The sequence below is a fragment of the Lathyrus oleraceus genome, chromosome 4 (assembly GCF_024323335.1).
Source record: "Lathyrus oleraceus cultivar Zhongwan6 chromosome 4, CAAS_Psat_ZW6_1.0, whole genome shotgun sequence".
Taxonomy (NCBI): Eukaryota; Viridiplantae; Streptophyta; class Magnoliopsida; order Fabales; family Fabaceae; genus Lathyrus; species Lathyrus oleraceus.
This window is the reverse complement of record NC_066582.1, coordinates 13,235,336-13,259,119: the sequence shown is the minus strand read 5'-3', so window position 1 is coordinate 13,259,119 and position 23,784 is coordinate 13,235,336. Positions and strand designations below refer to the sequence as shown.

The 23,784-nt window shown below is 34.4% G+C and overlaps 1 protein-coding gene across 2 annotated transcripts; it reads left to right on the top strand.

Annotated features, from left to right (window-relative positions):
• Window positions 1-865: 865 nt before the first annotated feature.
• On the top strand, window positions 866-21,072 carry LOC127138386 (beta-glucosidase 46). Of its 2 annotated transcripts, none has more exons than XM_051064822.1 (10): window positions 866-1,051; window positions 1,134-1,197; window positions 1,287-1,351; window positions 19,025-19,100; window positions 19,191-19,612; window positions 19,788-19,903; window positions 19,986-20,241; window positions 20,317-20,419; window positions 20,499-20,607; window positions 20,696-21,072. In XM_051064822.1, exons 1-10 carry the CDS (start codon window positions 914-916, stop codon window positions 20,907-20,909), a joined length of 1,563 nt encoding a protein of 520 aa, XP_050920779.1. In that variant the 5' UTR covers window positions 866-913; the 3' UTR covers window positions 20,910-21,072. The 2 variants fall into 2 exon arrangements, with proteins under 2 accessions (XP_050920779.1, XP_050920778.1); XM_051064821.1 differs by having other exon boundaries at window positions 1,284-1,351.
• Window positions 21,073-23,784: the final 2,712 nt, after the last annotated feature.

Sequence of the window (23,784 nt, the reverse complement as noted above, 5' to 3'; positions counted from 1 at the left end):
AATTAGGCTCTTCAAGCATATAATCTTTCCTAGATTCGGTATGCCGAGACTTGTCATCAGTGATGGTGGCTCCCTTTCATTTCAAAGATCTTTGAAAAACTGTTACTGGAATATGGAGCCCGACACCACGTAGCAATACCCTATCACCCACAAACAAGTGGGCAAGTAGAGGTCTCAAATAGAGAAATTAAGAAAATCTTAAAAACAACAGTTCCCACCTCTAGGAAATATTGGTCTTCAAAGTTACACGAAGCTCTATGGTGTATAAGACAGCTTATAAGATCCCGATAGGAACCACGCCATTTAAGCTAGTTTATGGAAAATCGTGTCATCTACTGGTAGAATTAGAGCATAAAGCTTATTGGACCGTTAAGACCCTTAATCTAAATTATTATACTGCTACAGGCGAGAAGAGAATTTTAGATATCCATGAACCGAAAGAACTTAGATTAGACGCATACGAGAATGCCCGGATCTATAAAGAAAGAACTAAAAAGTGGCATGACAAGCGTATATCGAGGAAAGAGTTTAATGAGGGTGACGTAATACTTCTATTTTTCTCTATTTTATATATATATATATATATATATATATTGGTCTTGAGTTACCTTTTGAGATCTCTAGAGTTTGATCGGAATCTAAATAAAGTTCCATGAATAATTGTTTTAGACGAAATGTGAAACTCGAATACTCTCAAATTTCTATTTATGAAACCTTAAAAAAGAGTTAATTAATCATTTGATTTCAATCTCAGAATTTATTAATTAACTATCGGGAATAAATTATTTTGTTAACTAATAAATAAATAAAAAAACTAACCGTGTTCCACGTGACCAATAAATTAATAGCAGTATACATATAATAAGAACACAATAACTCAAATCATGTAGGACATTAATTTAAACCCCAAAAGATGGTAAGATTGTTATTGAAGACTCTGTTTCTCGAGATATTGTTGCTTCTGCTTCATCATTCAAGTGCTGTGGATGATGATGATCTCTCTCCATTCCCTAAGAAGTTTCTGTTTGGAACTGCTTCTTCTTCTTACCAGGTATTACTTAATACTATATAGTTTATTAATCGAAATTAAAGTCAATTAATCTATATATATTAAATGAATCTTGTTATTACAGTATGAAGGTGGTTATAACATTAATGGTAAGGGACAAAGTAATTGGGATAACTTCACTCACGGAGGTAATTATCTTTTTAATCTACAAATTAAATGTTACTAAATATGGTTCATTCTTAAATTGTTTAGAGTTTGATTAATGTGATATTAGCAGATACAAAGATAATAGTAGATGGAAGTAATGGAGATATAGCAGTTGATCATTATCATAGATACCAGGTTGGTTACCAACGTGGTTTCATATAAATAGTTACTATATCCATATAAACTATAATCCACATGTGTCCAAAACTGTCATTTTATGAAAAAGAATATTATAAATTATCCACATGTCCAAGTCTTTCTCATTTCAAAGTAATAATAATATTATATGTATCCATGCCTCTTGCGTGCATAATAACTCTTGATTGAGTTATGTCTATTCTATCTTCATCTTGTAATTATTTTTCAATACAATTAATAAACTGATATAATATTATGAGATTAATTGATATCTCGAGAATAAAAAGTTTTACATCTTCTTGCATCACATCCAATTATTTAAGTAGTATTTTAAATTAAATTTGATTTTAAAAAATCAAATACATAAAAACTTGACGTTTTAATTAATTGATAGTATAAAATGTCATTGTTAATTAAATTTTAATAATATTGTTTTTATAGCATTTTTTTAAAATTTTGTTATGTCCGGTCTAAAATGTAAAAAAATTAAAAATAATAAAAATAAAACCATTTTTTTAAAATTAGTAGTGCAAAAAAATTTAAAAATTTAAAAGTATAAAATATATAAAAAATATGTTGGAAAATTCAATTGAACCCACACAAGAGTAATGGATTGTTGAAAACTATATAATTTTTTTATATTTTGAATGGAAAAGTAATGATTGATACTATTTATTTAATTAATTAATTTATATATATATATATATATATATATATATATATATATATATATATATATATATATAACTTTAATGTCTAAACTTTATTTTAATTTTATGTATAATAAATTGATTATAATTCTAATTAGTTTGTTAGAGAATTTGTTAAAGGTTTTTAATCTTAAGTTAATTACACTTAGGTCTATATAATAAGATGGTCATCTTGTGTATAAATTAAGCATTTTATTATACAAATGACATTAACTTTCATTATATTTAGTATTTATGTTTGTTATTATACAACTTGTCAAGTGTTAACAAGGTGTCATATTATCAAGGTATCATATTATTAGAATTATCATCAATCTTCTCATTTGTTCATTTTTCACTGTATATTCAAAATTTCTTAACTCTTTATTAACTAATTTTGAGATTATCATTGTCAATCTAAAGATTTTACATTTTGTTCAACCCTATCTATGTCTCTCTTCAAAAACACAATTCTTTGTCTTCCCTCCCCTTCATTTTTATCTTCTCGAACGATAAATACCAACGATGATATCATCGATAATGATCCACCTACACCACCACCATAACCTACAAACACTTATTCAACCAATGAACAACTTACTTCCATCGTTCAAAATCAAAATCATAACTGAACATATCAAAGAGATATGTTAGATCATTTTTTCATGAATCCTTGCAACAATCCTAGATTCGCCGTCGTTTCACAATCTCTGAAAAATACCAATTATAACACATGGTCTATATCCATCAAAGTCATCGTTCTTTAAAAAAAAAGGGTTTCTTGACGAACCTAACTCCTCCTAGATCCTCAAAATAAACCTCTCTTACTCAGGATAGATGGTAATGGATTGGATGACAAACTCCATTGAATTGAAGATAGCTGAAAGCATTTTTTTAGATGAATTCATTGCCTAAATTTTGGCAAGAGCTCAAAGACAACTACAACCATTACGATATCTTTCGAATCTCCAACCTTTAAGAGGAGATTTACTCACTCAAGAAAGGCAGACGAAATATCACCCAATTCTTCACCACACTCAAGAAACTTTGATAGGATCTTGATAACCTCTAACCTCTTCCCACGTACAGTTGCATTATTAAGTGTTCTTGCATATCCTACAAATCAACAAGAGTTAGAGAGAAAATGATTATGTAATTAGTTTTCTTAAGGGATTAAACGAGCAATATGCTTCCAAATCATGTTAATTCATCCCCTCCCACACATCAATAAAGTTTTCTCCTTTATCAATCAATAAGAAAGACATCGCATCACACCCTTGAAGAAGAAAAGGTTATTACTTAACTATTAAAACCCTTAACCAAAAACCACCCTATGGATTATAGCGTAAGATTTTTTTTAATATTGGTTGTGGGAGATGCATCAAAATTTATGCCTATTATAACAAACCAGGAAACATTGTAGAACTCAACTTCAATAAACACAACATTCCCCCCATATCTCAAGAAGAAAAACCTAGCATAATCTTTCACTCTTGAAGACATGAGAATAAAAGATCATCAAAACCATCATGAAGACACACTTGAAGCTAATCTAATTGGATTTACTACTCAGCAACAACATGTTTTACTTTCACGTCTTCATACACGGGAACCATACCCTATAGAATATTGTTGCAACTAAGCTTCAACATGGCTTATATTTGCTCATATTTCCTTCTATCCATATTGCTAATTCAAATAGGTTTATCCTTAGTTCAAGAACATCTTACTATAAATAATTGTAAGTTGTGGCACAATAAATTTGGCCACCCATATTAGGATACTATCATGCACATTAATAAATATCTTCCTTTACATAACATGTATAAAGATATTACCCCATCGTCAAACACAAAAGACTTCTCTTTAAGGACAACCCATCTTCTTTTGTAAAATGTTTTGACCTCATACATAAGGACATATTGGGTCATTTTTATACCTTATTCATGCTAGGATATAAATATTTTATTACTATTGTTAATGATTACATTAAGTTTTTCTAAATTTTCCTCATGAAACTTAAATATGAAACTTCTAATCTTGTCAAATATTTTATATCCTATGTTCAAACTCAATTTCAAATTTATGCCAAAAGAGTAAGGTGTGATAATGACCTTGAGTTTATACTTAAAATATTTTATACATAATCCATCATCAAACCTCCTATATTCACACACATCAACACAATGACATAATTGAAAGGAAGCACTAACACCTCTTATGGGTAACATGTGCCCTATATTTTTAGTCCAACTTGCCTAAACATTTTTTTTGCACTTGTCATTTCTCATGCTATTTTTATAATCAATAGATTTCCTTCAGAAAAATCCACTATCAAATACCTTTTAGTTTTATTTTTCATACTAATCCTGATTATACTAGTCTAAAACTTTTTGGATGTTTAGTCTATGCCATTAGTTTCAAAATAAACTGAATTAAACTTGTTGAGAAATTCAATGCCAAGAACAAAGTAATATTGTGAGCACGAGAGAGTTTCTTGAAAACCAAGAAACTTTTAGATTCAAGAAGATAAGATATAGAGAAGGTATTACAAATATGGTTAAAACAATATTCTTAAAACATGCATCTCACAGCTCTATGCTCAACTTTATCTTGCTTAATGTGAGCATAGGCTACACATCTAAATACCCTAAGTCTGTCGAGATTTAATGGATGACCTGACTAGACTTCTTCAGGTGTCTTCATCCCTAACGTAGTCGAGGGACACCTATTTATCAAGTAGGTTGCAATAACAATAGCCTCAGCCGAAAATACCCTTTTCAACCTAGCACTAACCAACATGCATCTCACCCTTTCTATGATAGTTCGATTGATCCTTTCAGCCAGGCCATTTTGCTGGGGTGTGCCTGCAACAGTTTTGTGCCTTGCAACCCAAAACATAGCACAATAAATGTTAAATTCATCAATGTAGAACTCAAGGCCATTATATATCCTTAATCTCTTGAACTTCCTTCCATTCTGAGTTTCCACCAGATTTTCCCAACTTTTGAAGTTTCCAAAAGTTTCATCCTTAGTTTTCTAAATGAGTATCCAAAGCTTTCATGAATAACCACCTTGCACCAGAGTGTGATGGATTTCTTGCAGGTACCCAAAGATCAACATGAATATAATCAATAGATCCATTTGTTCTTTGTTGGCCTTTGTTGAACTTCACTCTGTAGGCTTACCAAATACACACAGTTCATAAAACTTCAGCTTTTCGACCTTATCACCACCTAACATATTTTTCTTTCCTAATTTGACCAGTCCTTTTCACTGGCATGGTCAAGTCTCATGTGCCATAACTCAGTCTTTGTCAAGTGCTTCAATGATGCAATATCAGTTGAGCCACTTATGACCTCAACTTCAAAAGAATACAAGTCTTGCTTCTTGATGCCTATCAAAACTTCCTTAGACCCCTTCATGATTCTCAGGATACCATGCTCACTTTTGAAAACATGTTATTTCTTGTCGAACTCACCAAGAGAAATCAAATTTATCTTCAGATCAGGTACATACCTGACACCTGTCAACAAACTTATGGTTTCATCATGGAGCTTGAAACTCACAAATCCAATCCCTACAATCTTGCAGGCTCTATTGTTTCCCAACATAACTTACCCACCTTCTTGATCAAATAATCCTTCAAACACATCTTTTTTTGGAGTCATGTGCCAATTTCAACCTGAATCCATAATCCATTCATTACTATAGTTGTTTCTCGAAAGCACCAGGACATCAAATGATTCATAATCATCTTGAATAATGGATACAATGCCATTATCCTTGTTATCACCATAACTATTTAGCTTGTCAGGACACACCTTTCTTGTATGACCTTCCTTCTTACAGTGGTTACACTTAATCGGAGAAGCATCACCACCATTAGACTTTTGTCGAACTTTAAGTTTCTTCTTCTCAAACTTATCATCTTTCTTCGAGAATTTTCCCTTTATTGACAAGCCTTCTTCAACTGAATATGACTTATGATCCTTCCTCTTGTTCAAGTCCTTAGAATACAATGCCAATTGAACTTCTTGAAAGGTCATGGACTTTCTTCCATACAAGAGAGTTTCTTTGAAATGAGCATGGGATCTTGGTAAAACACACAACATCAACAATGTTTGATCTTCATCAGTGATGATGACATCATCTTTTTTAGATCAATAATCAATTTGTTGAACATATCCAATTTCTCATTCAGTACTTTGTCTTCACTCATCTTGAATGAATACAAAGCTTATTTCAGATAGAGACTATTAGCCAAAGATTTGGTCATGTACAAACCTTCAAGTTTCATCCACATTGTTGCTGCAATTTTCTCCTTTAAGACCTGCCTTAGAACCTTATCACCAAGGCTCAATATGATGACATTGTGGGCTTTCTCAATCATCGTTATCTTTTCCCTCTCTGTTAGGGAAACATCAATGTTTTTCAGATCCCTTCAGCACTTCTAGCAGACCTTGCTGACCAAGAAGGGCTCGCATCTTCAAGCTCCATAATCTGAAATCATTTTCTCATATGAATTTATTGATCTCATACTTTGGTGAATGAATCTTGATCCATGCTCATTGCACCGGTTTGTTGAGAAATTCAATGCTGAGAACAAAGTAATACTATGAGAACAAGAGAGTTTCTTGAAAACTAAGAAACTTTTAGATTCAAGAAAAAATGACAGAGAAGAGATGACAAAGATGGTCAAAAAATAATTTTTCATTCACTTTCATAAAGAATGTTATTTTTTACAAGTGACTCACCAACCATCTCTCTTACAAGTGAGAGAGCACAACCTATTTATAGACTACTAGCATATGTATCTAATGTATGAAGATTAAACCATTACATGACATACAGAACTATTACATACATGCTGAATGCTAAAATATATACATGACAATACTTCAACTATATTACTCTTCATATTTCAACTCTGTTGAAATATCTAGTCTTTGACTCGATCGAAAAACTGCAGCTACATCCAATGTGTTTGAGTATGATCCAACTAGCTTCTAACAACAAAGCTACAAAGTTGGACTCTAGATCTAGTAAATGTATTTACTTAAGCAATAAACATGGTGTCAAGGGTCAGATCATGTTTGAATTTCACAATAAACAACTTTTCATATCTAGGGTCACATATTTTTTTTAAAATATTTTCCCTTTTCCACCAACCAACCTCAAACCAACATCACTTATAAACCTTTATTTTACCCAATTGATGACTTACCCCTAAAATACCTAGACACCACCAATTTCACAAAACCACACCTACCTTCCAATCCCTCATTTGTACCTAGAACCATTACTTCTACATTTAATTACCCTATAACATATACAGTTAATCTATATCACCAATAAGGAAATCCAATATGATTTACAAATCTCCAACATACCTTCAAGATTACCATGGTAACACTCTTTATCCCATATCCACTTTCATTTCATATAATAACATATCTAATAATAACAAAACTTTTAATATAAAATTATCCTCAACCAATGACCCCACTTCTTATTCTTTTGTCATCCTTGACCTCAATTGGCAATAAGCTCTCAATAATGAACTTAAGTACCTCACTAACAATCACACTTGGGACATAACTTCCCTCCCCCCTAACAAAAAAGCCGTAGACTATAAATGAGTTTTAAAGTTAAAATTCCTAACCAATGGAACCATAAAAAGAGATAATGTATGTCTTATTGCCAAAGACTTTAATCAAACAGGAGGACTAAGTTATCATGAAAGTTTTATTCATGTCATCAAAATGACAACCATTGGACTTCTTTTATCTCTATCATCTTTTCAAAATTGGTACTTACACTAACTTGACATAAATACTATTTTTTTACATCGTGACTTAGATGGGGAAAAAAGAATGTGGAAATCACGTGGCAAGCAGGGAAGAAAGACCCATTGGAAAGTAGTTATCTCATTTTTCTATAAATAAGGATTATAACTTAGGGAAATCCATGTGTTGAAACTACTGAAAAAGTCACTTACTCAAAGTATTAGTGTCAAAGAGAGAAAAGAGTGAATTCGAGTGCAAATGCATGTTCAAACACCATTTTATTTATCAAAGTATTTCATTTAACTTGTTCATTTATCTTGCATCTATAGTTAGTTGAAGTGTTTCTAAACTTGTCAAATAGTTCACATCTCAAACCTTTACTTATTTCAAGAATCATTGTAAAACAAGGTTCTCAAATGTTTATGAAAACGTTGCATATCAAAATCACACACATTTTGCATGTATGTTCTAGGACCAATCTAGTGGGTCCTACAGTAACCCTGTCGTGGGAGAACTAGCGGTTGTTTACCGAATTCCACGGTAAACAAATTGGCACACCCAGCGGGACTTCGTGCAACATCGTATTTAAAAATTTGTTTTGTTTACTTTAGTTTTTGAAGATTTTGCTAAAAATTGTGAGAGTTCATGAGACTTAGGAGTGGTTCGATAACTAGAAACCACGAAAGGATATCTAAGAGATGTACAAGGATGTCTAGTTTTAGAAGCACCGGTATAAGCACTAACACAAGTGAGGGTACTTTTGGTCCTATGAACGTGGGTTCAATGCCTGTGAATTCGACCAATCCCATCACCTAAATGGAAATAAGAGATTGTGGTGCCTCCATCTATAACTAATGGCATCCCTATAACCCCTAGGCCCACTGTACCTAGTGACTTTAGGCCTTACATGCCTAGTTTTACCATGCCGTCCTTTTCCGGTCGTGAACAACCATATGGGATACCCACGTAGATAATGGTAAGGTTGTATACTAACCCTTCGACATTCTCAAATAATGCCTCCACAGTATTATCACCCGTTAATACGCATTTGGCTTCGGGGTCAGCCATAAGTGATCCTAGTCAAAATGTCCAATCCCAGTTGAGGAATGGGTTTGGCGCTTAAGTATTGCCACTCATAAAGTCCAATCCGATGTTGGTTATGAGGCAACAGATGTACGGAAGTAACCATGAAATGGTTAATATGTTAACTAGACAAATAAGGATTGTATCCAATCCCTTAATTCGAGATACTCATCAAAGTTACCAACAACTGACTACCCAGATGTCTCGAATAGAAAACATTTTTGGCGGCCCACAACCTCAAAGTTTGACCGGTAGCGTCGCCCTAAAACATAGGGGGAGTCAATGAGGAAAACTTGGAGAATTTGGGCCAACAACAACAGTATATACCTAGGGTTGTCGAAGTGGAACAACCCCCACCTCAAGTCCACATGGTTCGAAGAGACTAAGATGTAAACTTAGTGGTACACAAAGTTCGATAAGACAATTTAGCAGGCCATAATAATATTGCGACCGTAGTCGAACCAATTATATTTCTCCTCTAACTGAGTACAACTTACAAATAGGACCCCCCAGAGGATGAAAAGTCCCTAAGTTTACCAAATTTGTTGGTGATGCGACCGATTCCACAATTAAGCATATTGCTCGATATACAACTGAGGTTGGGGACATATCCAATAATGAGAATCTTAGACTGGTATATGTCCCTAGTTCTCTAACTAAAAACACCTTTACACGGTTCACTATGCTTCCTCCAAATTCAATCAATAATTGGAATCAATTAGAAAAGTTGTTTCATGAGCAGTTTTATATGGGGCATTCTAGGATTAGTTTGAAAGAACTAGCAAGTGTGAAGTGAAAGTTCGCTGAGTTGATAGATGATTACCTCAATCGGTTCTGATTGCTTAAGGCAAGGTGTTTTACACAAGTTCCTGAGCATGAGCTTTTTAAAATGGCATATGGGGGTTTAGATTATTCTATCAGAAAGAAATTAGATACACAATATATGAGAGATATGGCCTAATTTTCCAATAGAGTTCGACAAGTAGAGCGCCTAAAAGTAGAAAAATTGAGGGCGACTAGAAATAAGAAAGAAAGAGTAGAGTTTGTAGACGTATACGACAATGACTAGGTGTCAGACATCAAGTGCGTCGAAGAAAATGACGTTAATTTGGCCGAGTTAAAATAAGGGCCACCATATGTATGCGAATTACTTAAGTCGTCGAATGGAAAGAATCCCGTTGAAACATAGAAAAATGATAAGTTCCCTAAGAGAACTTACACTTTCGACGTAACTAAATGTGATGAGATTTTTGATTTACTTATTGCAGATGGCCAAATCATAGTACCACCAGGTGCTAAAACACCACCTCTAGAACAACGAAAGAAAAGGGGATTTTGTAAATATCATAATTTCTTGGGTCACAAAACCTCACAATCTTTCCTTTCCAGGGATCTCATGCGGAATGCAATTAAAGATGGTCGACTCAAGTTCGCTGATAAGAGTCGTTGTCGATTAACATGCTAGAAGTTGTCTAAGGTCCCAAAGGCGTTGTAGCCCGGGATTTAACTGCTGAGTTTGGAAAATTGAAGGCTAATGAGAGCCTCAATGGTAACTTGGACGTAACTAAGGATACTGAAGTCCTTATGGTAAAGTTACAAGAAATCGAGATTACTGATGATCTCGAGTGCAGATTCAACATGGTGGAAGTCTACAAAGATGTCTACACAAAAGGTGGCAAAAAGGCTACCCTAGAGTATGAGCACATCAAGGTGGCCTATCCAAAGGATGATGAAATTTTGGTCGAATTTATGGGCAGGTATAAATCCAAGAAGTTTGTGGCAATGTTGTGCCCCGAATGCAGTGTTATTTTTGACAGAAAGGTAGTGTAGCAGGTGGAAGATGTGAAACTTGCAAGAGGAAAGAAGACTTGAGGGATACCTCTAAACCATAGGTTGTCTCTGACCCCCATCGACAATAAGAGAGGCCTATGAAAGGAACAATGCCAAACACTTATCGACCAAATCTAATTTTCCCTCAGGGAATATGGTCGAGACCAATGGAGAAATATGGATCGAGCCATCAGAAATGGAAAACTTGGGAGATGGAGAGAGGTTCTTCAATCTCCTATCGGAAGGAAGTACAAACTTCCCAAAAGAGAACCTATGTCCCTAGCACTTATTTGGGGAAGAATCCCATGACTATAGAGAAGGTTCTAAAGGAAGAAAAAAGCTTAAAGGGAGACTGATAAATCTAGCAGCATTAGACCCTAACCAAATACGACTATTGGCAAGGAAGTGAAGCTGATGAAAGAGAAGTCACCCTCTCCAAATATGGAGGAGGAAACAGGGAAAATGGTGAAAGAAACGCCACTTATCGAATATGATATGTCAACCAATGACTTTGATTCTGATTTTGAGCCATCTCTGGATGTAGTTTGCAACGTGATTTCGGTGCTCCCAGTTGAGTACAACTGCGAAATGAAGGTTGAAGAGCCTCCGACAAGCGAGCAAGCCGAAATGGCTAGACAAAAGCCAATCTACTATTACATTCTGAATAACTAATGTGTCGAAGAGAAGAATTATTTCTTTAAAAGGCCTGATTGTGGCATGAAGATCCACCTTAAGCCTTTATTTATAAGGGCAAAGACAGAAAACACTGGCATTAATAAGGTGCTAGTGGACGGAGGCGCGACAGTCAATTTAATGCCTCACTCGATAATACACAAGACCAGTAAAGTTGACACTGATTTAAGCCCACACAACATGGTCCTCTTGAACTATGAAGGTAAAATCGGCACCACTATGGGGGTAATACAAGTTGATATGACAGTGCGGATGATAAGAAGGCCAACACTTCTTATGGTCATTGCCTCAGGGGAAATTATAATCAACTTTTAGGAAGAGAGTGGATACGTGGTATTGGAGAAGTTCCATTAACACTCCATCAGAGGGTATCAATCTGGCAAGAAGATGGAATTATTGAAAATATTAAAGTTGGTCAAAGTTATTTCTTAGCATAGGTCAATCATGTCGACAAACACAATTTCGACAGGCAGCTGGCGCGAATTGCACCATCTACACCAATGGGCTTTGCTGATAGGCCCTTAGATAAAGATTTTTACTCCCTCCACTTGCACCCATTGTATGGTTTTAGGTGGGACAGAGAAGAAGAGGATGAAGAGACAGAAATAAAAGGTATGTCAGGAATCCGCCATACAGGTTGAAATGACCCTGACATGGATCATGTTTGAGTGAGAAGCACTACAAATGATTTCGACTTAAGTACCAATATTGACCCTGACCTTAAGGTCAAAGTGATCCAATTACTAAAGGATTACAAATATTGGTTTGCATGGGATTACCACGAAATGCCTGGGTAGCAGAGACTTGGTAGATTTGAAGATGCCGATAAGATCTAGGAACAAACCAATCAAACAGACACCCAGAAGGTTTGCGCCAAAAATCATGTCAAAAATCAAGGCTAAGATCGAAAGACTCCTGAGAAGCAAGTTCATTTGAACTCCAAGATGAGGATGTGCCGAAGACGACATTTTGATGTCCCGGAGCCTTAGGCACCTAGGAGTGGGTCATAATGCCCTTCGGCTTGAAAAATGTTGGTGCGATGTACCACATGGTAATGAACTCGATCTTTCATGATTTTATAGATTCATTTATGCACGTTTATATTGATGACATAGTTATCAAGTCTTCCTCAAAAGGGAATCATTTAGATCACCTCTAACAGTCATTCGAAAGAATGAAAGAATGAGGAAGCATGTTTTAAAAATGAATCCTCTGAAATTTGCTTTCTGTGTGCAAGTAGGTGACTTCCTTGGTTTTGTGGTCCACAAAAAGGGATTTGAGATCAATCAAAATAAGACCAAGGCCATTAGAGAGGCGAAACCGCCTTAGACTATGAAATAGTTGCAGTCCTTGCTTGGCAAAATAAACTTCTTACAAAGATTTATATCAAACCTTAGTGGAAAGACCCAAGTTTTTTCACCATTGCTTCGTTTGAAGAAAGATAAATTTGAATGGTGATGGAAGCATCAAGAGGCATTCGATAAAATCATGGGATACCTGACATAACCTCCAATTTTGTAGCCTCTTTATAGAAATGGGTGCATGAGATTATATACATCAGTATCAAATGTAACTATAGGGAGTATGTTAGCGTAAGAAGATGATAATAGAGTCAAAAGATCCATTTATTACCTTTGTCGGGCCCTAAATGATGCAGAAACTAAGTATAGCATGATAGAAAAGTTGTGCCTTTGCTTGTACTTCTCTTGTACAAAACTAAAGCATTATTTAAAGCCTGATGATGTTTATGTATCTTCCCATTTTGATGTTATTAAACACATGTTGTCCAAACCAATTCTACATAGTCGAATTTGTAAATGGGAACTAGCTTTGACTGAATATTCCCTAACATATATGCCTCTAAAGGCAATGAAAGGGTAGGTAGTTGCTGATTTTATCCTTGGAAGTTATACTTCGATGGTTCTAGTCACCAAAATGGAATTGGTATTGGAATCTTGATAATTTCTCATGAGAAGATTCCTACCAAGTTTAAATATAAGATCGACAGATTCTACTCTAATAATGAGGCTAAATACGAGGCTCTAATAGTTGGCCTTGAGATTTTGTTGGACTTGGGGGCAAGAAGAGTCGAATTCAAAGGCGACTTTGAGTTAGTTGTTAAACAAGTAACCAACATATGCATCAAGGAAAATTTAATAATGTACTTCATTATTGTGCATCGCCTATTAAAGCGGTTTGATTTCATAGACATAAGTCATGTGCCTCGAGCTGAAAATAAAGAGACAAATGATTTGGCTTAAATTGCCTCAGGATATAAGGTGTCTAAAGGAAAGTTAGAAGACTTGATAAAGATCTGAGTCAGAGTCCTAGTGACAAAATTGTCCCCTTCTGATTTGTCGACAATGAGATTGGGCTTTGTAGACTCTAAAAACTTTGAGGTTTTTACCATAGATAACATGGATAATACAGATTGGTGAAAGCCAATAGTTGACTATTTGGAAAACCCAATAGGGTTGACTGACCGTAAAGTTAAATATCGTTCTTTGAGTTATGTCTTGATAGGGAACAAATTATTTAAAAAGGCGCCCAAAGGTATTTTACTTAAATTCCTTTGTGAAAGTGAGACATATTTAGGTGTGCAGAATGTCCATAGCGGTGCATGTGGTGCTCACCGGGATGGACATAAAATGAAGTGGTTGTTGATTCGGCAAGGAGTCTATTGGCCTATGAAGAATTTGCTAAAGGATATCAGGAATGTCAAGTGCATGTGAGTATCCATCATACCCCTGCAAGTGAGTTACATGCTATAGTAAAGCCTTGTCTGTTTAGAGGATGGACTTTGAATTTAGTATGAGAGATTCATCCAGCTTCATCGAAACAATAAAGGTACATCTTAGTTGAAATTTATTATTTTACTAAGTGGATATAAGCGACCTTTTTGGTCAAAGTAGATCAAAAGGCAACCATAGATTTTATCCAAAAACACATTATCTATAGATTTGGGATTCCTGGAACCATTACAACAGACCAAGGGTCTGTGTTTACAGGTCGAAAAATGAAGGATTTTGCATCCGAAATAGGGATTAAATTGCTAACGTCGATGCCTTACTATGCTCAAGCCAATGTCCATGTCGAGGCAGCTAATAAGATAATCATTGGCTTGATCAAGAAACATGTTAGGCAAAAGCCAAAGAATTGGCACAAGACATTAGATCAAGTTTTGTGGGCTTGTCGAACCTCTCCTAAAGAAGCGACAAACACCACACCTTTTCGCCTGACTTACAAACATGATTTAATTCTTCCTATAGAAATATATTTACAGTCGGCAATGATCCAAAGGCAACACAAAATTCCATGTGAAGATTATTGGAGTTTGATGTTAGAAGAATTAATGGATTTAGACAAAGAGAGATTGAAAGTGTTAAACACATTATTTCGACAAAAGGAAAGGGAAGCTAAGGCTTATAACAAGAAAGTTAAAACTAAAGCATTTTCGGTTGGAAACTTAGTATGGAAGGTTATCCTACTTATGGATCAAAAGAATCGAGTTCTGGGTAAACGGTCTCCTAATTGGGAAGGTCCATTTCGAGTTGTTCAAGTATTTTTGAACAATGCATACGAGATCAAAGAGTTAACTTATGATCTTAGAATCCTGTGATTAAATGGCAAATATTTGAAAAGGTATAAGCCTACATTGTAGGAAATAAAGATTATATTGGAATAACATACATTAAAATCGAAATGCCAAAATGTTAATTAAAATGCCAAGATGGCTTAATGTGTTTACAACCCAACAAGAATAATGTCGAAAAGGCAATCCCCTGGGGGCATGCGCAAGAAAATACGAAACAAAATTATCAAATTACAAGGGCATTAAAAAGGAAAAGACATTTTAAGCCTATCATAAGATGCTCTAGCCACTGTAAGTCGTTGTTCTGTCAAGGACATGTTGTAGGTCAAGTTGGAGTAGTTTTGACTTGGGTCGTAACCTCAGTCGAAGTGCCAGCGGCCTTATCGGCTAATTTGGCAAGCGCTTCTTAGAACTTTTCAGAATTGGCATTTGGGTCAGGTAAAAGACCCATAAAAGCATAAGTCTTACTAGAAATACTAATAGTGATAAGTACATGAGATTCATAGATCTTTCTTTTCTCTTCTTCAAGTGGAGGTTCAGGAACATATTCCTGATTTTTGGAAACTTTAGGTCCTAAAATATTCTGGCAAGGTGGCATTGGAAGCTTAAAACTTGAAGAAGACTTAGTATTCTTGATTTTTGATGTAGACATGATGAAACTGGGTTGGAAATCTAAAAGAAATATTGAAAACTAGAAGTTTCTGGGGGAGTTCCTGGAGAAATATTAGTAGAGAAAAAAGAGAAGATGAAGTTTTGAGAAGTGAAAAAGAAAAAAATGAAGAAGAAGAAAGGAATTTATAATGGAGAGAAAACCCTTCAATTGCTAAATTGCAACATGTGTCCATCATCGTGGGACACGTAGCAGACAAATATGAAGTAGGGGAAAAGTTTCTCTTTCCAAATCCCCATGATTTCCTGGGAAACCGGAGCCATGATCACATTCCATAATCACATTTCAGAAGTGCACGTCTCGATGAGACGGTTTGGTGGAAAGAAATGATCATGATGTGTAAGTACACTAGTAGACCCTAATGCCTATACGTCAAAATAAGCAGACAAAAACATACTTTTCTATTAACAAATTAAAAAGGAACGTTTTCGGGGGCAATCTGTTAGCTGGGATTTCGACGTGATGACGTGGATGCTGGTTTGGCTTGTCGAAGAGGAATTCCGATGACATAGGGGGTCATTTCGATGGAAGAAGGGAAATGTGGATGTAAAGCGAGGAAAAGAGTGATGAGAAGATTGAGGTCAACATATCTTCTTTTAAGGTGTTCGATAGTTTTTTCCAATAAGCTTGTCGACACCCAAATGCTAGTTTGAGAAGCCAATCGAAGCCCATGTGTACATTGTATGGTTCAGGGGACTTAATGGAAATTCATGCGAAGTTAAATGATCTGCTCGACTAGAAACAATTGAGAAATAGGACAAATAATTATCGTTCATCCTTATCCAAGACAGGGAACGCGTGGAAGCACTTATGGAGGCAATTTTGAAACTACTGAAAAATTCCCTTGTCAAAGTATATGTGTCATAAAGAGAAAAGAGTGAATTCGAGTGCAAATGTATGTTCAAACATCATTTTATTTATCAAAGCATTTCATTTAACTGATTCACTTATCTTGCATCTATAGTTAGTCAAAGTGTTTCCAAACTTATCAAACAGTTCACATCTCAAACCTTTACTTATTTCAAGAATCATTGCAAAACAAAGTTCTCAAACGTTTATGAAAATGTTGCATATCACAATCACACATATTTTGCACGTATGTTCTAGGACCAATCTAGTCAGTCCTGCGGGTAATCCTGTAGTGCGAGGACTAGCGGTTGTTTGTCAAATTCCATGGTAAACAGAATGCTATAATATAGGGGTGGCAAAACGGACCATGGCCCGCCAGGCTGGCCCGCTCACCCGCCAAAAATGGAGGATTGGGTTGGGATTTTGTGTTCGCCTACCCGCTCAGCCTGCCCTGCTTTAAGCCCATCCCGCCTTAAGCCAGCCAAAAAAAGGGGCGGATTGGCCCGCCAACCTAGTTATCAAGCACTCAAAATATTTATTTTGGTTGGTTGAAGGTTAATACTTGAACTATAATTTTGGAATACTTGTTGATGATTCTATTTTATACATTTATTTGTGAATATATGCAATATTATTTTAAGTAAAATTTGTTAAAAGGATATTTTATAAAAAATTATTCTAAAAAATAAGTGAAAACTAAAAATAAGCCTATTAATATATTAAAAACAAAAAATAGGCGGGAAAGTCCGCCGTCTGCCAACCCACCACTTTTAACTTGGAGGGCTTGCCCGCCCCGTCCCCTTTTTTGGTGGACTTAAGGCGGGGGCGGACGACCCATTTTGCCACCCCTACTACAATATATACCTGACAAGACTTCAACTACATCACTCTTCATATTTCAACTATGTTGAAATATCCCGTCTTTGACTCGGTCCAAAAACTACAGCTACATCCAATGTGTTTGAGTTCGATCCAACTAACTTCTAACAACAAAACTACAAAACTGAACTCTAGATCTAATAAATGGATTTACTTAAGCAATAAACATGATGTCAAGGATCATATCATGTTTGAATTTCACAACAAACAACTTTTCATATTTAGGGTCAAACATTTTTTTATAAATATTTTCCCTTTTCCACCCACCAACCACAGACCAACATCACTTATAAACCTTTATTTTACCTAATTGATGACTTACCCCTAAAATACGTAGACACCACCAATTTCACTCACCCACACCTACCTTCCAATCTCTCATTTGTACCCAAAACCACTACTTCTACATTCAATTACCCTATAACATATACAATTAACCTATATCACCAATAACAAAATCTAATATAATTTACAAATCTCCAACATACCTTCAAGATTACCATTCTAACACTCTCTATCCCATATCCCCTTTCATTTCATATAATAACATATCTAATAATCACAAAACTTTTAACAAAAAATTATTATTCTTTTGTCATCCTTGACCCCAATTGGCAACAAGCTCTCAATAATGAACTTAAATACCTCACTCTAACAATCACACTTGGGACATAACTGTCCTTTCCCCTAACAAAAAGACCATAGACTATGAATGAAATTTTCAAGTTAAAATTCCTAACCAATGGAACCATAGAAAGATTTGTTGCCAAAGAATTCAATCAAACACGAGGACTAAATTATCATGAAACTTGTATTCATGTCATCAAAATGACAACCATTGTACTTCTTTTATCTCTATCATCTTGTCAAAATTAATACTTATACTAATTTGACATAAATACTATTTTTTTACATGGTGACTTAGACGAAGAACTCTACATGAAAATACCTCCTAGACTAAAAGTCTAATTAAAATCTTCTTTGTAAACTTAATATATTCATATATAGCCTCAAACAAACTAGTAGACAATGTAACCATAAGTTAACCTTCACCCTTCTTGAATTAGGAGTCATTCAGTCCAAGTCTGATTACTCCATATTGATAAAGAAACATAACAATTATATATTTTACTACAATATTAGCATATGTTGATGATTTGATACTTGTAGGTAAAACTTCTCATATATTTCCAACATAAAAACTGTACTGGATGCAATCTCTAGTATAAAAGATTTAGGCCATCTCAAATGCTTTCTTGGTTTCGAGGTTCATATATTTTCTCAAGAGATATCCCTTTGTCAAAGAAGTTATAGCCTCGGCCTTTTGCAAGATGTTGGCCTACTTGCAGCCAAACCAACTCACTCCTGGCCTAGCATAAGATTTTGTGATACATAAAGTTTATTTCAATTTTATGTATAATAAGTTAGTTATAAATTCTAATTAGTTTGTTGGAGACTTTTGCTCTTAAGTTGGTTACACTTAGGCTTATATAATAAGATGGCCATCTTGTGTAAAAATAAGCATTTTATCACACAAATGTTTCATTCAGCTTTCATTATACAATTTTGATAATTTGAATGTGAATGAAAAAACAGGAGGATATAGATCTATTGGAAGCTTTGAAAGTAAATAGTTACAGACTCTCCATATCATGGACAAGAGTTCTACCAAGTATGCTTCTTCTTTGCATTATCAAAATCTTTGTATAATGTTGTAATTATTAAAGGTTGTTAGTTGTAATATGCATTCTTGTGAAATCAGAGGGTAGATTTGGAGAAATCAATTGGCCCGGCATTGACTTCTATAACAAACTATTTGATGCCTTGCTGCTCAAAGGTATTCAACCCTTTGTTACTCTAAGTCACTATGACAGCCCACAAGAACTAGAGGACAGATATGGAGGATGGTTAAGTCCCCAATCACAGGAAGATTTTGCATTTTATGCAGACCTATGCTTCAAAACATTTGGTGACAGAGTTAAGTATTGGGTCACATTCAATGAGCCAAATCACGTCGCGCCATTCGGTTACCGCTCAGGTATATATCCTCCAAGTCGTTGCTCGGGCTCATTGGCAATGGTAAACTGCAAAGAAGGTGATTCCGAAAAAGAGCCCTTTGTTGCAGCCCATAATATTATCCTGTCACATGCATCTGCAGTTGATATCTATAGAACCAAATACCAGGTAATGTGTTGTTTCTTTGTTTCAAATATCTAGCACCGGACACTTCAGATCAAATATGTGTTGTATTATACTAGTCTAGACTCTGGCACGACACCAACACGTGTGCTACATTCAATCACTTTTATTTTTTGATACTATTTCTAATGTTTACATGTCTGTGTTAGTATGGTATCAGGTTGAGCAGAGAGGAAAAATTGGTATAGTGCTTTCACATGAATGGTATGAACCAATGAGCAATGCTACAGCGGATAAATTGGCTACCGAAAGAGCAAGATCGTTCACTTTCAATTGGTATAATTCTCCTTTAAATAATACATAGTTTGTTCTATTGATTCACTAAAAGTTTAAGAATGAATGCCTCATAAAAACACAGGTTCTTGGACCCAATCATATTTGGTAAATACCCCAAAGAGATGGAGGAAGTTCTTGGAAGCATCTTACCTAAATTTTCTACCTGTGAGAAAAAGAAACTCAAGAAAGGATTGGATTTTATTGGCATAAACTACTACACATCTTTTTATGTTCAAGACTGCATATACACTAAGTGTGATTCTGGATTTGGTATTTCAAGAACAGAAGGTTCATACATGATAAGTGGAGAGAAAAACGGTGTCTCAATTGGAGAATCTGTAAGCGTCCTTCAAACTTATTATACTGATATCACATTTTGCCTCCAGCTTCACCATTTTAATGTCATGTTGCAGACTCCATATAGTTGGTTTAATATTTATCCACAAGGCATAGAGAAAACTGTTACGTATGTGAAAGATAGGTACAATAATACTCCAATGTTCATCACTGAAAACGGTAAGCAAACAATAGCTATTACTGTTTTTTTAAGTCTGAGTAATTTTATGTGTGATTCTGATAAATCCAAACATTTTAGGGTATGGCCAACAAGATGATCCCAATTTTACATTGGAAGATCAAGTTAATGATTTTAAGAGAATACAGTACATGGAAAATCACATAGAAGCCTTGTCAATAGCAATAAGGTAAGAACAAAATAGAGACCAATAGGAAGGATTCTTATTATGAGAAAGAAAGAAATTTGTCCAACTGTGTGTGGTTTGTTTGATTCAGGAAAGGAGCAGATGTGAGGGGATACTTTGCATGGTCCTTGCTTGATAACTTTGAGTGGATATATGGATACACAGTAAGATATGGATTCTACCATGTGGATTATGCTACTTTGAAGAGAACTGCAAGATTATCTGCAACCTGGTACAAGCAATTCATTGCAAATTATACAGAAACTAAATTCACTGGGATAGATAACATGCTGCAAACTACATGAGCAAATGATAAATTTAATGCAAAGCCTTATCAACTACTTCTTCTATTTATATATATTACAGACACATGATTATCTAATGTAAAATATTTGCTGTTATTTCTCTTTGATAAAATTGACATGATCTCATCTCTTGAGAAATATCAATAAAGGTTAATTGATCATATATGGCCGAAACAATGGTATGAATAGTGATCAGTAGAGGTTCTCTTTATATAAATGAACCGAAGATGACTCAATAGTAGATCTAGCAACAAGGAGATGTGTAGTTTATGCTTTGAAGGGGTGGTTTTGTTGTGTGAGACGTTTATCTCGAGATCTGTGTCAAATTTAAATTATTTTATAATGAAAAAATGGGTTTTCTATAATTTTGTATTTTAATTTAAGAATCGGAAAACACTTTAAGAAAGATTAGCTCACACATGTTTATAACTTGTTTTCTTATATAAAAAAATATAAATATCATGATTTTAAATGAGATATCAATAAATTTTTGAGATAACAATTTTATCAAAATTATGCTGAAGTATCGAAAGATAACACATTGATGTTGACAAACCTATACAAATAGAGAAGACTCAGATGGCTGATAAAATTAGAAGTTTCATTACATTGTGCTTAGTGTAGATCTATGTACTTGAAGGTATGATGACTCAAAATGACCTATTTGTTTTGATAATGACAACACTGTGAGGTGAAGTTTTCATCTGATTTGATGATCAAGTTATGATGCATGGAGATCTAGATGTCAACTGATGTAATAATAAAGTTGTGATATTTTGCGATCAAGATGTCATCTGATGTGATGATCAAGTTGAGATGATAGGAGATTAAGATGTTCAAGCCTATCTCTGAAGGATAACACCTAATGTCAAGCGGTGTTCGATGTAGTCAGTGAAGATCTTCGATCAAGCAATGTGTCTTATGATGGTACCTTTCAATAAGATTTATCAAGCCTCATTAGATAGAAGAAGTCAGGTCCCAGATGAAATGTTGAATCAATTGTATCGAGCAATGGATCTGAAATTTTCAGAGGTGTGAAAGAGAGGAAGTATGAAAGTTCTCCATGTATGTGTCAAGTGATTTGTGTCTATAAAGTTATAGGAATAGTTCTTGAATTACTAAGGAAAATCACACACACACTTTCAAATGATCAAAAATAATCTCTCTCTCTCTCTCTCTCTCTCTCTCTCTCTCTCTCTCTCTCTCTCTCTCTCTCTCTCTCTCTCTCTCTCTCTCTCTCTCTCTCTCTCTCTCTCTCTCTCTCTCTCTCTCTCTATATATATATATATATATATATATATATATATATATATATATATATATATATATATATATATATATATATATATATATATATATATATATATATATATATATATATATATATATATATATATATATATATATATATCTTCAATTCTGTCTTAGTTCTTTTAAGAGTGAATTTTTTATCTATGAGGTGTTTGATTCTGGTGTGGAACATTGTTGTAATATCTATCTTGTGAGAAGGTTGTTTTGGTTATGAGTTAAACTAATTAAAAAAAAATTGTTTGATGGTTGAGGTGCATCTGATAAAATCTCTATTTTGTTTCCGATATTAGCATGTTAAAATCTCGCGTTTGGTTAAGAGGTCTACGTAGTTAATACTCCTGTTTAGTTTGAAGGCTTAACCTGGTGTTAAAATCTCTCGTTTGATTTAAGATTGTCATGGTGGTAAAATCTCGTGTTGGTTGGGAGGTGTCCGTAGTTAAAATTCTAGTTTGGATTGGAGGATAGCTAGTGTAAAACTCATGTTTGCTTGTAAGGGGGTTTGTGGATAAAATCTATAGGTTAGGTAGAAGTCAAATGGTTAGGTAGAACCTCTATAAATCCTTAATGCATCTTTCTCTTCCATTATCTCTTTACATTTAAGTCATTTATTTACTTCTATTGTATTTCCTTTTTTCACTATGTTTTTTATTATTATGTTGTCTATCCATTGTTTGTTTTAGAAATTTGTTTTGAACTCTTTTTTTATAAAATATTTTTATTTGGACATCTTTTTAAAACCCACACGATTCACCATCACACTCCTATATTATGAGGCACTTGTCTAGCAAGTGGCATCAGAGTCTAACTCATATTTAAGGACTAATCGACTAAGGAGAAAGATGATGACTGCAAACACTTCTTCTTTAATAAAAGTCTTTTCATAGATACACATTCACCGTTTGATAGTGAAAGGTTTGAATTGTGGAAAACAAAATTTAAAAGTTTTATAAAAGAAAATAATTTTGAAATGTGGAATATTTTAATATATGATCCGTTTATTCATACTTTTTCCTTTAACAATAAAGTACTAAATAAACTTAGTTTTCATTGGACCATTGAAGATAAGAGAAAAGTGACTCTTGGTTTCAAAGTCAAAAATATTTTTATAAATACCTTAATTAGTTCTAAGGAATTATGTTACATATTTAATTATGACTCCGCCAAGAAAGTATGTGACACTCTTAAGATTATTCATGGATTTTCTCCAAGGATCGAGGAATAAAGAATGAACACATAAATCTAAGAAGTTGGAATGCCAGATGAATATGAGAGTCAGTCTCATAGACGATACTTAAGCATCGGAACCCATGGATGATATATTAGAAATTATGTATCTAAAAACTATATAAAAATTAATAATTGGAATAAAATATGTGATCCAATCCTCAATTGGAAAGATAGTAAGGCCTTTGTTGAGTTTTAGGAAGAAATGTTGTGCTCTATTTATATGTGCAAGTATACACAGTCCAACAGTAGCAAGTGATGTAATGTTGTTTCTTTAGAATTGACTGCATTTTGTAAAATAACAACATGAAGAAGTGTTTAAAGTGTTCAAGATTAATCT

What these genes read in the sequence shown, in the direction of transcription:
- LOC127138386 (XM_051064821.1), top strand. Translation starts at nt 914, where the DNA reads ATGGTAAGATTGTTATTGAAGACTCTGTTTCTCGAGATATTGTTGCTT. An exon ending in ATGGACAAGAGTTCTACCAA is followed by an intron (nt 19,101 to 19,190) that starts GTATGCTTCTTC and finishes TTGTGAAATCAG; the next exon opens with AGGGTAGATTTGGAGAAATC. An exon ending in AGATCGTTCACTTTCAATTG is followed by an intron (nt 19,904 to 19,985) that starts GTATAATTCTCC and finishes ATAAAAACACAG; the next exon opens with GTTCTTGGACCCAATCATAT.